The following is a 15,410-nucleotide window of genomic DNA, read 5'->3' as shown; positions in this document are numbered from 1 at the left end:
TTTTTAGTGATGAATGTAATTTTTAGAATCAGAAAAAAGTATTAAAAATAAAATACTTATTATTTGCCCATAGTGCAGTGGAGAAGGATTTTGTTAAGTTACTCACTCTGTGACCCTGTGGTCCTCAGTCTCTCCCAGACTCAGTTTTCTCTATCTCCTTGATGGGGCCTAAGAACAGCTGCCAGGGAGGATTTACTTGAAGGGTTAAAAATGATACGCATTATAGCTGAAGGGGGACTGAATTTCCGTTTGGGGTGATGACAACTTTTGGAAATAGTGACGACAGTGTAGCACACCTCGGTCAATGTAACTAATGCCACTGAATTGCACACTTTAAAATGACTAGAATGGCAAGCTTTCTGCTATTTTATTCCACCACAATAAAATTTTTAACAATTGATCAGGACTTGAAGGTCTGGATTTTTCCAAAGACAGAGGGTCTAAACACCCCATGCCCTGTGAGGTGATGAGAAATAGAGAATCCTACATGGAGGCTAATACTCAAATAGGCAAGCCCTCCTGCTCTAAGAGAGGAGATTCAGTGATACCTGGGATGGAGACAGGCTAGAAATAAACCACTGTGCAAAACAAAACATGGGACAAAAACTGTCTGACCTGGTAGCAGTTATGCAGTGCATTTAACACCAACAACCAAAAGCTTTTCAGCAGAGTCTGCTAGGCACATACTTGCTGAGCTGACAGAAGCTGACCTAGGTTCTCTGCGTATGAAAGGAAGATACTTGTTCTGGAGTTTAAAACAGAGGACATGGTCAAGTAAAGGGTTAAGTAAAGGGTTAGCAGTACAGTGTGACAAACGGGGGGGGGGGCAGGGGACAAATGTTTCCAGAAATCCATAACTATACTTTGGAAAGCAACTAGTTTCATGTGCAAACGAATTTATACTTAAAAAGGAAAAAAAAAAAAAAGAATTGCTATTCATATAAAGATAATGAATTACTAAAGTTTTGGGAAGAAAAGGGTAAATAAAGTAGTACTAACTTACCTACGAGTCGGAATCAACTCACTGGCAACAGGTTTGGTTTGGTTTGACTCTTACCTGGGTATTGTCTGTATAATGAAAATATCCTGGCCACGCACAGATTCTTTTATTTCAACTCTTGTCTCTGAAAAATAAAAATGTTCTCAAGCTTCAGGAAAAGCACCTTATGATGCAATAACGTAGGTAGTAATCTGGAGTAAAAAATCTTTTTAAACCAACACCTCACTTGGTACACCAAAATAAACAATTTAAAAAAACCTGCTGCTGTCGAGTCGATTCCAACTCTACCAACCCTGGAGGACAGAGCAGGACTGCCCCATAGGTTTCCAAGGCTGTAAATCCTTATGAAAGCAGGAGGCTGTCACATCTTTCTCCCACGGAGTGGCTGGTGGGTTTCAACCGCTGACCATTCCGTTAGCAGCCAAGCGCTTAACGACCGTACCACCATAGATTTCAGAATTACATTACACATATAAGAAATAGCAAAGCTAGGAGGAAAATTAGCCAAAAATAGAAGGTAAAAGTCACCAACAAGTCTACATAAAATCTTAAAGTTGAATAAAGAAAGCCCATCACCAAAATAAAAACACAAACAAGACACCCAGGGAAAAGTCTACAGCAAATAAAGAGGGAAAAGGCTGATAACCTTAGTATTCTCTCAGCAAGTGCTGAGGACCTGCTCTGTGCCAGGCCCTGTGCTAGGCTTCCAAAGGGGAGGCCCTGGGCTACGGGGATGAAGAATGGCTGAGGGGAGACAGTATCACACCAGAGATGCCAGCAAACTCTCCAGATCCTACCTGCCAAGGACAGAGCAGCCATGAGGAAGGAGAAAGAGTAACAGGGCTGAGATGGAGGGCCTCGCTGCCGGCTTGACTGTGCAGGGTGGAGGGGAGGAAGGGAACATGTGAAGCTGTGGGGCCCAGTGTGCCGGGCAGAGGAGCAGGCAGTGCACTGGAAGTCGCTGAAAAGCAGAGTGAGCAAGGGCAAAGAGGGACAGAGGGGTCAGGGAGCCAACAGGGGCCAGAGACACAAGAGTCTGGACTTTATTGCTAGAGTGACAGGGAAGCCACTGGAGGAACTGAGGATGGGAAGACATGATCTACTTGTTTTAAAAGACCAGAATGCCCTGAGAAGAAAATGAGGCGGGGCAAGACAGGCTCCAGGAGACCACGCTGCTTGTTTCCTAGGGAGTCCAGGCGAGCAGTAATGGCAGCTGGACTAGGGTGGCAGCAGTGGAGGTCGTGAGAAGTGCTGAGATTTCAGCTGTACTCTAAGGTCAGAGAGCACAGACACACTGAAGGAGGGGACGGAAGACGAGGCCAGTGAGGAAGCAGGACCTGGATCTGGAAGGCCCAAGTGACTGCTGAGGAGTTGGGGCTCTATTGCATATGGCTTTAAGCTGCAGTAAGCCAAAATTATTTGCATTTTAGCAAGATCCTAGTTGAGGTGTACAGTGGGCTAGAGAGGGCAGAAATGGAGGTAGAGGACCTTTTGGGAAACTACGCCAACAGCCAAAGCGAGATGTTACGAGGGCTGTAGCAGCGATGCCGGGCTGGGGCCGCAGCTGGGGACGAAGCAGTCTTCACTAAACTGCCTTTTCCTGCAGGACAGCTTCATTTTATGAGACACCCCTCCGCCCCCGATATCGCCACTATGAATTTTTTAAGTTTGTGAATTGCTAAATAGAATGCCTCACCTATATGTGTTCATCTTCAGGTTTTTAAATATCTATACCTCACTCCTGACTCGCCCTGGCAGCTGATAATGTCTCTAACGTCACCAAGTAAGTCTCCATTAAACCTTCTTTCCCCTGCTCAGCCCCTTTGCTTTTTTAAATCCCCAAATGTCATTACATCTCAGTAATTTAGCTCCTCAAAACTACTTATACCAAAGAAAGAGAAGGGGAAGCAGAGCATCACGGACTCAGGCTCTCAACTTTGCAAAAATAATTCCAAATTATTTTATACCAATTTGCCTTTGTAAAAAATGTGGGCTTACTAAACCGGCTGCAGTCATGTCAATTCTGACTCATAGCGACCCTACAGGGCAGAGTAGAACTGCCCCATAGAGTTTCCAAGGAGTGCCTGGTGGATTCGAACTGCTGACCTTTTGGTTAGCAGCCGTAGCACGTAACCACTACACCACCAGGGTTTCTGTGGGCTTACTAGAGAAATGCAAATCAAAACTACAGTGAGATACCATCTCACCCCAACATTATTGGCACAAATCCAAAAAACAGAAAATAAATGCTGGAGACGCTACGGGGAGATTGAACTCTTACACACTGCTGGTGGGAATGTAAAATGGTACGACCACTTTGGAAAATGATATGGTGCCTCCTTAAAAAGCAAGGAATACGAATACCATTCGATCCAGCAATCCCACTCCTAGGAATATATCCTAGAGCAATAAGAGCCATCACACAAATAGGCATATGCACACCCATGTTCACTGCAGCGCTATTCACAAAAGCAAAAAAATAGAAACAATCAAAATGCCCACCAACAGATGGATAAAAAAGTTACAGTACATACACATAATGAAATACTAAGCAACGATAATGATGAATCTGCGAAACAACTCACAACATGGATGAATCTGGAGGGCATTATGCTGAGTGAAGTCAGTCACAAAAAGACAAATATTGGATGAGACCACTATTATAAGAACTCAAGAAAAGGTTTACACACAGAAAAAAACATTCTTTGATGGTTACAAGAAGAAGGAGGGGAAATCACTAACTAGACAGTAGACAAGTGTCAACTTTGGTGAAGGGAAATACGACACACAATACAGGGGAAATCAGCACAACTTGACTAAAGCAAAGGTATACAAGTTTCCTAGATACATCCAAATACTCTGAGGGACCAAGTTAACGGGGCTGTGGGCCAGGGACCACAGTGTCAGGGGACATCTAGGTCAACTGAAGTAACATAGTTCACAAAGAAAATGGTCTACACCCCACCTTGGTGAGTAGCGTCTGGGGTCTTAAAAGCTTGCAAGCGGTCATCTAAGATACATCTACCAGTCCCATCCTGGCTAGAGCAAAGCTAAATGAAGAAAACCAAAAATAGAAGGAAAATATTAGCCCAAAGGACTGAAGGGCCACATAAACCACAGCCTCTACCAGCCTGAGCCCAGAAGAACTAGATGGTACCCAGCTACCACCACCGATCACCCTGACAGGGATCACAACAGAGTCCCAGACAGAACAGGAGAAAAATGTAGAACAGAATTCAAATCCACCAAGAAAAACACCAGGCTTATTGGTTTGACAGAGACTGGAGGAACCCCCAAGACTACTGCCCCTGGACACCTACTAACTTAGAACTGAAACCACTCCCAAAGCCCACTTTTCAGACAAAGATTAGACAGGCCTATAAAACAAACAATAACACACGTGAGGAACATACTTCTTAGTTCAATCAAATATACAAGACCAAATGGGCAACTCCTGTCCAAAAGCAAGACAAGAAGGCGGGAAGGGACGGGCAATAGATCAACAGACACAGGGAACCTGGGGTGGAAATGGGGAGAGTGGACTCTTAGATAAGACCACAAGCATGAGCAACTAAAGAAAAAATAAACTGGACTTCATCGAAATTAAAAACTTTTGTAGCAAAGTCATTATCAAGAAAGTGCAAAGATGACCTACAGAATGGGGTCGTTATGAGCAGAAATGGACTAGGTGGCACCCAACAAAATATACCTGTGGACACAATCCCATTGGGAATCAGGTTTTTTGTTATGTTAATGAGGCCTTATCACTGTAGGGTGTGGCTTAAGGAAATCACTTGGAGATATAAAGTACAGGTCAGGCACAGAAGAAAGCAAACACGAGGTGAAGACCTACACTATTTGAAGATTTTGGAGGCAGACCAGTCTACAAGCCCAGGAATTCCAGCTGCTTGGAGAAGCTGAGACAAGGATCTTACCCAAAATCTGAAGACCTGAATTCAGACTTCTAGCCTCCTAAACCATGAGAAAATAAATTTCTGTTCATTTAAAGCCACCCACTTGCGGTACTTCTGTTGTTGTCATTAGGAGCTGTTGAGTCAGTTCCGACTCACAGCGACCCTATGCACAACAGAACAAAATGCTGCCTGGTCCTGAGCCATTCTTACAATCATTGTTATGCTTCAGCTCATTGCTGCAGCCACTGTGTCAATCCACCTTGTTGTGGGTCTTCCTCTTTTCCGCTGACCTTGTACTCTACCAAGCATGATGTCCTTCTCCAGGGACTTAACCCTCCTGACAACATGTCCAAAGTATGTAAGATGCAGTCTCGCCATCCTTGCTTCTAAGCAGCATTCTGGTTGTACTTCTTCTAAGACAGATTTGTTTATTCTTTTGGCAGTCCACAGTATATTCAATGTTCTTTGCCAACACCACAATTCAAAGGCGTCAATTCTTCTCCAGTCTTCCTTATTCTTTGTCCAGCTTTCACATGCATATGACGCGATTGAAAATACCACGGCTTGGGTCAGGCGCACCTTAGTCTTTAAGGTGACATCTTTGCTCTTCAACACTTTAAAGAGGTCCTTTGCAGCAGATTTACCCAATGCAATGTGTCTTTTGATTTCTTGACTGCTGCTTCCATGGCTGTTGATTGTGGATCCAAGTAAAATGAAATCCTTGACAACTTCGATCTTTTCTCCGTTTATCATGATGTTGCTCATTGGTCCAGTTGTGAGGATTTTTGTTTTATGCTGAGGTGCAATCCACACTGAAGGCTGTGGTCTTTGATCTTCATGAGTAAGTGCTTCAAGTCCTCTTCACTTTCAGCAAGCAAGGTTGTGTCATCTGCATAATGCAGGTTGTCAATGAATCCTCCTCCAATCCTGATGCCCCGTTCTTCTTCATACAGTCCAGCTTCTCGTATTATTTGCTCAGCATACAGACTGAATAGGTATGGTGAAAGGATACAACCCTGATGCACACCTTTCCTGACTTTAAACCAATCAGTATCCCCTTGTTCTGTCCGAACAACTGCCTCTTGATCTATGTAAAGGTTCCTCATGAGCACAATTAAGTGTTCTGGAATTTCCATTCTTCGCAGTGTTATCCACAGTTTGTTATGATCCACACAGTCGAATGCCTTTGCATAGTCAATAAAATACAGGTGAACATCCTTCTGGTATTCTCTGCTTTCAGCCAGGACCCATCTGACAGCAGCAATGACATCCCTGGTTCCACATCCTCTTCTGAAACCTGCCTGAATTTCTGGCAGTTCCCTGTCGATACACCGCTGCAGCCGTTTTTGTATGATCTTCAGCAAAATTTTGTGTGTGTGTGATATTAATGATATTGTTCTATAATTTGTTATAGTAGCACAAAGAAACTTAGACATCATGTATCTGCTAAGGGCTTAATACCCAGAATATACAAAGAATTCCTATAAAAAGACAACACAATTTAAAAAATGGGCAAATGACTTGAATAGACCTACAAAGAAGATACACAAATGGCCAATAAACACATGAAAAGATCCTCAACATCATTAATCACTAGGAAAATACAAATACCACTTCATACCCACCGAGAGGGCTACTATAAAATATCAAACATCAGTAAATAACAAGTGTTGGCATGGAGGTGGAGAAACTGGAACCCTTGTGCACTGCTGGTGGGAATGTAAAACAGTGCAGCTGTTTTGGAAAACAGCTGGCGGTCCCTCAAAAAGTTAAACACAGAACTACTACATGACCCAGCAATTCCACTCCTAAATATACACCCCAAAGAACTGAAAGCAAGAACTCAAACAAACTCTTGTACACCAGTGTTCAATGCAACTTTATTTATACAATAGCCAAAGGGTGGAAACAACCCAAGTGTCCATCCAGATGAATGGATAAACAAAATGTACTATACCCATACAATGGAATACTACTCCACCATAAAAAGGAACACTGTTCGGATGCATGCTACGAAGACAAGGAGGAACCTTGAATAGGCCAATTCATAGAGAAAAGAAGTAGATTAGAGGTTATCAGAGGCGAGGAGAGGAAAGAAGGGGGAGGCTATTGCTTAATAGGTACAGAGTTTCTGTTTGGGATGATGAAAAAGTTTTGGAAGTAGAGGGTGGTGACAATTGCTCAACATTGTGAATGTGATTAATTAATGCCAATGAACTGTACACTTAAAAATTTTGTTATACATATTTAACAATAAAAAAAAAGCTGATTAAACATAGCTCAAAAAATAAAGCGTGTTTAAGGTAGAATTTTAACTTACCTCCGTTGGTCTCCTGGTACACAACAGATTTTCCCAATTCAGCACCAAGACGCCTACCGGCAGAAAAAAATAGCAATTAATAATTCTCTTTAAAAAAAAAAATCACATGCATACCTTCAACAGAAAGACTAAACTATACCAGACTGGCATTCATTGCCAATAAGCAATTTAGGAAGCTTAAAGTCAGGAGGAACTAAATGTCTGCCCACTGTCACTCCACCACAGCAACCTCCAGGGCTCAACATTTTGTAATAATTCACTTCGTTACTGCAAAGAGCCCACAACCAAAGGGTAATGTCTGGGTCATTGTTTTCTGAATATAACGCCTGTCTGTGAAAATCGCCCCCAAACAAATGCTTGGTCACTAGCAGCAATGATTCCAAACACACAAGCCAGAGATAAATGTCTCAACTGTCAGAAGCAGATAGACTAAAGGAGACTGCCGTGACATCAACCACACGCAGGATCCTGATTCCAACAAGCCAACTGGAAAACTCCATGTTTCAGACAATCAGAAAAATAAGAACAAGGACTAGATACTAGATGATATTAAGGAATTAATGTTAATTTTTTTGCAATAGGGTAGTTTAAAAAATTCTCAGTTCCCATTATCATCTTTAGGAGTGAAATTGCATGTTAGGGAGTAATCGGTTTTAAAATAATCAAGCCCCGCCTCCCTAGAAAAAGAGTGAGGGGTGAACGGATGAAACGAAATTAGCAAAAAGCCACTAAATGTAGGAATTGAGAGGAGGGTCCCTTCCTGTTAATTATAACACACACACACACACACACACACACACACGACTTGTAAATACATATACACATCCTGGGAAAGTATACACCTGTTTTTTATTGATTACACTGCATCATTCAAAAAGTCTTAAGATCCACTGCTTAGGGAATCCTGGAATGTCATAGCCTCGGGGGTCATCTACTCTTCAAACTTTGTTCAGCAGTAAAACATTTTTCAAATTAAATCTTACAGAGAAACTCAATACAAAGAGCAGATAAGGGAACTATTTATAAATACTTGTTATCTGCAATAATGTAAAACTTTCCTGGAACACAGCAGGGAAGAACCTAATATAAAAAGCAAAGATAAAAATAAAAACACTTTTCAAATCCACCCTCCTCCCCTGTTTTCAGTCTCTCTCCCCAAGGTCAGTGTGGAGTAAATCTGACCTCATGTAAACAAACACAAGCTTGATATTTAAAGTTCTTTTAGTTGGCCTCAGAAAGAAAAGACAAATAATCAGAGGTTTGAAATAGAAACTAGATAGTAGATTGCAGAACTTTTGAAAAAGGTTTTTTTCTTTTAAGTCTTCTAATCTCAAAACTCTAACTGAAGAGAAAATAAGAATATAAGAAAACAGGACTAAAGTTTCCTCCTTCTTTGATGTCATCACCTAGGATTTAAAAATACAATTCATGTAATTAGTTGCCAATTATGGAAAATTCAGAGAAGCATTAAGATACATTAAGTGCTTAAAATATGACAATGCCTTTAAATGTTAAAAGACAAGCTACTGTTTATGTCATATCCTAGCAGATTTATCAAGAGAGGACCCATAAGGCTCTTCCTTTACCATTAGCACTCTGGGATCCTCCAAAAGACTGAAAAGCCAACTAGAAGAAACAGGCCATTAGTAAACAGGTGTTGCTCAGAGGTCCACTATGAGCCTCTGCTCAGCTAGATGCTTGATCTACATTATCTCTTCCATAGTCACAATATCGTCGCTGGATAGACTCAATCCCATTTTACAAATGAAGTCCAGAACAGTCTCTTGCCTAGTGTCACAGAGAGCTAGTAAGTGTCAAGGCTGGGAAGGCATCTCAGAGCTGTCAGACTCCAAAAGCTGCTTGAGACCAACAGGTTCCTTGGGTTTAAACAAAACAAAGAGGCAAAGATTCTACTTCAAATGACTTATTGTTGTGGTTACTTGCCATGGAATCGATTCCAACTCATGAAGACCCCCTGTGTGTCAGAGTAGAACTGTGTTCCACGGGGTTTTCAATGGCTGCCCTTTTGGAAGAAGACTGCCAGGCCTTTCTTCTGCAGGACCATGTTTTGTCCAGTAGTCCCCCACACAACTATTTGTGCCACCCAGGGCCTCCTTCAAATGACTTACTTATCCAGGGCCAAAGTTGACTTACAAAATATGGTTAGGCCTACCATTTCTAACACTAACTTCAACAAATCGGCTTCCTTAGAGGCTGCCCTGTTCTCCTTTGCTTCTGTTGCTGCAATGTGCACCTCAGGGCCTTCCACCTGGATGGCCCTCCTGCCACCCCCATCCATTGCACCCTCCCAACACGTCCTCCCGGTTATAATGACATCCTGCTCCCGTCTCCATAAACGGGACTTGGGAATCGAAAGATAAACAGAGTCAGAAAGGGGTAAAGGGAGCCAAACCCACAGAGCCTCTCTCTCCCAGGCACTCACTCCGGGGGTCTCAGAATGAGTTCCCCAACCCATCCTCACCGCCGCCTGTGGTGTGGGAGTGGGGGAGACGAAGAAAAAGCGAGCAAAGCCAAGAAATCGGGTGGTGAGAGGGGTCCCTAAGTCAGCCTGACGCTTCTCAGCTGCAAAATTTGGGGGGTGGCTCCTGTCATCTCCAAGGGCTTGTCCAGCTCTGAAACGTCTTGATTCTGCGACCCCCTCTCCCAGATTCAGGGCCTCGAGGCCAAATGACCCCTGGGCCTAGGAGTGGGGTGCGGGAGCGGAGGACCCGGCCGCCCGCCCCGGCCGCCCCCAGCCCTGCTCACTCGGTGATGCGCTTGGCCAGCTCCGTGCAGGCGGCCGTGGAGTTGGCCGAGAAGACTCGGTAGCCGGTGCGAGCGGCGTTCATGGCAGGGCGGGCGGCGGGGCGGGGTCGCGGGACGCGGAAGGCCGAGGACGCGGAGAGCGGGGGCAGCAGCAGCAGCTTCTTGGGCATCGCCGGCCCGAGGCGCGGTTACAGCCGGCCCGCGCCGGGCTCGACCGGGGGCGGTTCTGACTGACCGGCCGCGAGGCCCGGGGTCCGGTAGGGGAAGGCGCTGAAAGACCCGGCACTGGAGGCGGAGACCTAAGACCCCCAAGCTCCTCGCCCCAAAGGCCACAAAGAGCTCCAGCAGAGCCCACGCGCGCTGTGACCAGCCCCTAGCCACCTCTGAACGAGAGGTGAGGCCGTCGCCGCCACCGCCCCCTCCAGGAATCTGAGGGGCGCTGGTTAGAGCGTCCGCAGAGTCGCCATCACAGATGAGGGCAGGGAGGTGGGCAACTCCTTAAAAGCCCGTTCTTCCGAGGGCCGGATCATAGATTCCCTCAGCCCCCTGATTTTGCCGCTTCGGCCGGAGTTCTTTTATCCTCACGTTCTTGGCCGGTGCAGCCTGACTTAGTAGAGGTCCCAAACTTTTCCAACTTTTTTGCCAGGACCCAAAATGTCTGCCGCCGGGGACGACTAGACGATCTAGCTCTGCACCTCTATGATAACACAGCGCTTGCGACCTCCGAGGCGCATGCGTTCAACTATGATTTTATTTGAAAAGTGAAGGGCGGGGTTATTTTCAGCTAGTAGCCTTTAATACCAAAATGACTCCTGAGCGTGATCTAAAAGGCTTTCCCCCAAACACTCTCCAACCTTGTACTTGCTTATAAGACAAGGTTCCCTGAACGTGTCAGAAGCACCCCTGCCAACCTTTGCTCTTGTGGTTCCTCTTGCCTTCCATATGCCCGCATCCTTCAAGACCCCTAGCATTGCATCTGCTTCAGGAAATTTTCACCCACAAATAATCCGCCTCCGCCCGCTGTACTGTTCCGTGTGTAGTTGCTTGTATTTTTATCTACCTTTGTGAACACCTGTCTTCCCAACTAGGATGGACGCCCTCCTAAAGCAAGGCTCGTGTATTGCCTGTTTGTGCCTGTTTAGTTGGCTCCAGCACATGGCGATCTTAGGCGTAACAATCGTTGCTGTCATGCACCATCTTTATGATCATTGGTATGTCTGGGCTCATCTTTAAACACAATATGTTGTGTTGGAAATCACACTTCTGAAACAACCAGTGAAAACCCTATAGTCAGGAGGAAACATTTTCAGATACACAACCGGTCATGAGGATGGCACAGGACCTGGCAGCATTTTGTTCTTGCATAGGCTCCCCACAAGTAGGGGTCACCATTCTATGGCGGCCAACTTGATGGCAGCTAACAACAGCAGCAGTGTTCTGTGTGCCAGAGGCCCGAAATTAATACCGGTTGAATTAGGTCCAAGAAGAGCAGCGAAGCATTTGAGTCACTAGTTATCAGCTGTTCCAGGACAAGGAGATCTGCAAGGATGGCACCTCCCACATAGGCTCTACCATCTTCTGAAAATATCCCCTAGGGACTCTGTTGTGACATTGGGCCAGTGAGGGAACAATGAGATGGCAACTCATCATATTCACATGAAGCCTCACAGCCCTAAGTTTCAGGATTTGGAAACTGAACTGCCCTGGGGCCAGCAGCAGCCTGACCTACTAAGACAGGGAACAGAGGGCCCCCAAATCTGCAAAGAAAGTAACAAGAAATGAGCCGGGGTGCAGAAACAAAGCCCTTCCCCAGAACAATGGGGCAGGGTATCAGAAAATAGCCCACAAACTTCTTTAAAGTTGTCTTTCAGAAGCAGCTGGAGAAAATCAGCCGCAGGGACACGCACAGAACATGCACCTGTGACCGCTGTGTGACCTTCCACCAGGGGCAATGAGGGGCTGCAGTAGCAGCTGAGAGACTGCACAGATGCGACACCCCATAATAAACCCTGCTACGAATCCCAGAGGCCTCTGGGACAGGAGCCATCTTGGAAAGCTGCTGCAAGGGCACGGTAGTTAACATATCCCTGCCTGCGCCTATGAATAAACATGAATCTTTTCCCCCCAAAGAACTTTTAAAAACCCAGGCCCACCTTTTGTTCTGTGAGACTGGGTATGCATAGCTTAGGCTCTCTTCGTCTCTGCTTGCAAGCCTCTTCAATAAAGCTTTGCTCGTGTGGAAAAGTCTACGTGTTTTACCTGCTCACTCTTGACCAGTGAGAGGCAAGAACCTTATTCCGGTAACACTACTTCTATTGTCTCACAGCTCTGTGGGCTGGAAGTTGGATCCAGGGGATAAGCCAGGCCCTGTTCTCTGCAAAGGCACTAGAGGGAGATCCTTTCTTGTCTCTCTTAGCTTATGGTAGTGCTAGGTGTTCCTTGGTTTGCAGATGTATCTTTTGATGGCAGTCATTTCTCTCTGTGAGTCTGTCTCTTTTATAAGGACATCAGTTGTATAAAAAAAAAGAACAAATCCGTTGCCATGAAGTCGATTCCAACTCATAGTGACCCTATGCCAGTCATATAGAACAAAAAACAAAAAAACTCTTGCTTTCCTGTCTGACCCATAGAATCCCCATGTGTTACAGAGAAGAATTGCGCTCCATAGGATTCTCTTGGCTGTAATCTTTATGGAAGCAGATTGCCTGGACTTTCTTCTAGGGTGCCTTTGGGTAGGTTTGAACCACCAACCTTTCGGTTAGTTGATGTTGCTGTTGTTAAAAAAAAAAATCAAATTGATTTCAACTCATAGCAACCCCATGTGACAGAGTAGAACTGTCCCATAGGGTTTTCTAGGCTATAATCTTTATGGAAACAGAGCCCCTGGGTGGTTCAAACCACCAAACTTTCAGTTAGCAGTAAGTGCTTAACCACTGCACCACCAGATCCCCTTTTTGGTTATTAGTTGAGCATAAACCGTTTGTGCCACCCAGGGACCACCCTATAGGACCGAAAAAAAAAAAAAAGAAAGAAAAAAAAAAAAAAGGACTAGGACCCACCTTACTCCAGCATGACCTCAGGTTAACCGGTAACATCTTCAAAGATCCTATTTCCTAACAAGTCCATATTCACAGGTACAGGGGTTAAGTCTTCAACAACGTTGCTGAGGACACAATTCAATCCATAACACCCTAGGTCCCTGATTAAAACCCGCCAGGACTCTCCACTGTCTGCAAGCCCCAGCTCCGAAGTGTAGCCTGGCCTAAGTCTCCAGCCCCGTCTCCTGCTTCTCCACTTAGACCACACTCCGGGTGGGAGGCTTCTGAACAGTTGACCATTTGCTGAAAATGGCATGGTTTTTCATAACTGAGTGTCTTAGTAATCTAGTGCTGCTATAACAAATACCGCAAGTGGTTGGCTTTTGAAAAAGAAATTTATTCCCTCATGGTAAAGAAGGCTATAAGTCCAAATTCAGGGCGTCAGCTCCAGGGGAAGTTGTTCTCTCTCTGTTGGCCTTTTCATCAACATTCCCCCGGACTAGGAGCTTCTCTGCACAGGGACCCTGGGTCCAAAGGACTCGCTATGCTCCCAGCACTCCTTTCTTGGTGGTATGAGGTCCCCCGTCTTTGCTTGCTTCCCTTTCCTTTTATTCTTGAGAGATAAAAGGTAGTGTAGGCCACACCCCAGGGAAACTCCCTTTACATTGGATCAGGGATGTGACCCAGTAAGGGTGTTACAATCCCACCCTAATCCTCTTTAAAATAAAATTACAATCACAAAATGGAGGACAACCACACAATACTGGGAATCATGGCCTAACCAAATTGATACACACATTTTTGGAGGACTTAATTCAATCCATGACACTGAGCATGTTTGCAATTTCCTTCACAATTTCTTCTTTGTTCGCGAGGTATTTAGAAGTGTGTTGCTTAATTTCTAAGCTATTGAAAAATTTCTAGTGATCTATTATTGATTTCTTCTTTAATTCCATGTGGTGAGAGAACAGAGTGGGTGAATTCAATTCTCTGAAATGGTTGAGATTCACTTGGTGGCCCAGCATGCGGTCTATTTTGGTAGATGCCCTATAAACCCCACTGCCGTTAAGTAGATCCCGACTCCTGGTGACCCTATAGCACAGAGTAGAACTGCACTATAGAGTTTCCAAGGAGCGCTTGGCGGATTCGAACTGCCAACCCCTTGGTTAGCAGCCATAGCACTTAACCACTACGCCACCAGGGTTTCCAGATGCCCTATGAGCACCTGGAAAGAATGTTTTCTGCAGCTCTTGGGTACATGTTCTATATATATCCATTAGATCAAATTTGTTCATTGTCTATAACCTTAATGATGTTTTTGTCTGCTTGTTCTGTCAGTTGTTGAGAGCAGCATGTTCAAACTGTGATTGTTTATTTCTCATTTTAGTTCTTTAACTTTTACTTTATATGTTTCGAAGCTGTGTTATTAGGCTGTCTTAGTTCTCTAGTGCTGCTACAACAGAGATACCACAAGTGGGTGACTTTAAAGGAGCCCTGGTGGCACAGTGCTTAAGCTCTTGGCTGCTAACAGAAAGGTTGGTTATTAGCTCTGTGGGAGAAAGATGTCGCAGCTTGCTTCCGTAAAGTTTACAGCCTTGGAAGCCCTATGGGACAATTCTACTCTGTCCTATAGGGTCGCTATGAGTAGGAATTAACTCATTGGCAATGGGTTTGGTTTTTTTGGTTTTGGGTGGCTTTAACAAATAGAAATTTATTTTCTTACGGGAGGCTAAAGTCCAAATTCAGGGTATTGGCTCTAGGGAAAGGCTTTCTCTCTCTGTTGGCTCTGCAGGAAGGTCCTCGTTCCTTGGCTCCTTGGTAATCTTCACGTGGCTTGGCATCTATCTTCTCCATTTTGGCTTGCCTCCTTCCTTGTTTGATTTCTTTTATATCTCAAAAGAAACTGAATTAAGACACATACTAACACTGTCTCATTAACATAACAAAGAAAACTCATTCCCAAATGGAATTATAACCACAGGTATACAAAAAAAAAAAAAAAAAAAGTTGCCATTGACTGGATTCCGACTCATAGAGACCCTATAGGACACAGTAGAACTGACCCATAGGGTTTCCAAGGAGCAGGTGGTGGATTTGAACTGCCGAGATATAGGGGTTAGGATTTACAACACATGTTTATTTGCACAATTCAACCCATAACATGGGAGTATGCAGAGTTAGTCTGTTACACCTTTCTCTTGAATTTAAACCTTTTGTTATCGGCACAACCCTTAAGCACTCTACTACTAGCTAAAAAGTTTTAGGTGTGAACCACCCAGAGGCACCTCAGGAGATAGGCCTGGAGACCTGCTTCTAAAAGGTCACAGCCTTGAAAACCTATGGAGCACAATTCTACTCTCCATGAGTCAGAA

The 15,410-nt window shown here is 44.6% G+C and overlaps 1 protein-coding gene across 1 annotated transcript in view; it reads right to left on the bottom strand.

Annotated features, from left to right (window-relative positions):
* Window positions 1-10,704, bottom strand: part of PRPSAP1 (phosphoribosyl pyrophosphate synthetase associated protein 1) — a 40,042-nt gene extending 29,338 nt beyond the window's left edge. Inside the window, exons 1-3 of the mRNA XM_064270708.1 lie at window positions 10,001-10,704; window positions 7,235-7,287; window positions 1,058-1,124 (exon numbers count right to left, since the gene is read on the bottom strand). Of these exons, the coding sequence (XP_064126778.1) occupies window positions 1,058-1,124; window positions 7,235-7,287; window positions 10,001-10,170 (290 nt within the window). The 5' untranslated portion in view covers window positions 10,171-10,704. The remainder of the gene's footprint in view (window positions 1-1,057; window positions 1,125-7,234; window positions 7,288-10,000) is intronic.
* Window positions 10,705-15,410: the final 4,706 nt, after the last annotated feature.

Source organism: Loxodonta africana, chromosome 18 (genome assembly GCF_030014295.1).
Source record: "Loxodonta africana isolate mLoxAfr1 chromosome 18, mLoxAfr1.hap2, whole genome shotgun sequence".
In the NCBI taxonomy this organism is placed as follows: Eukaryota; Metazoa; Chordata; class Mammalia; order Proboscidea; family Elephantidae; genus Loxodonta; species Loxodonta africana.
This window is presented reverse-complemented; position numbering and strand designations above follow the sequence as displayed.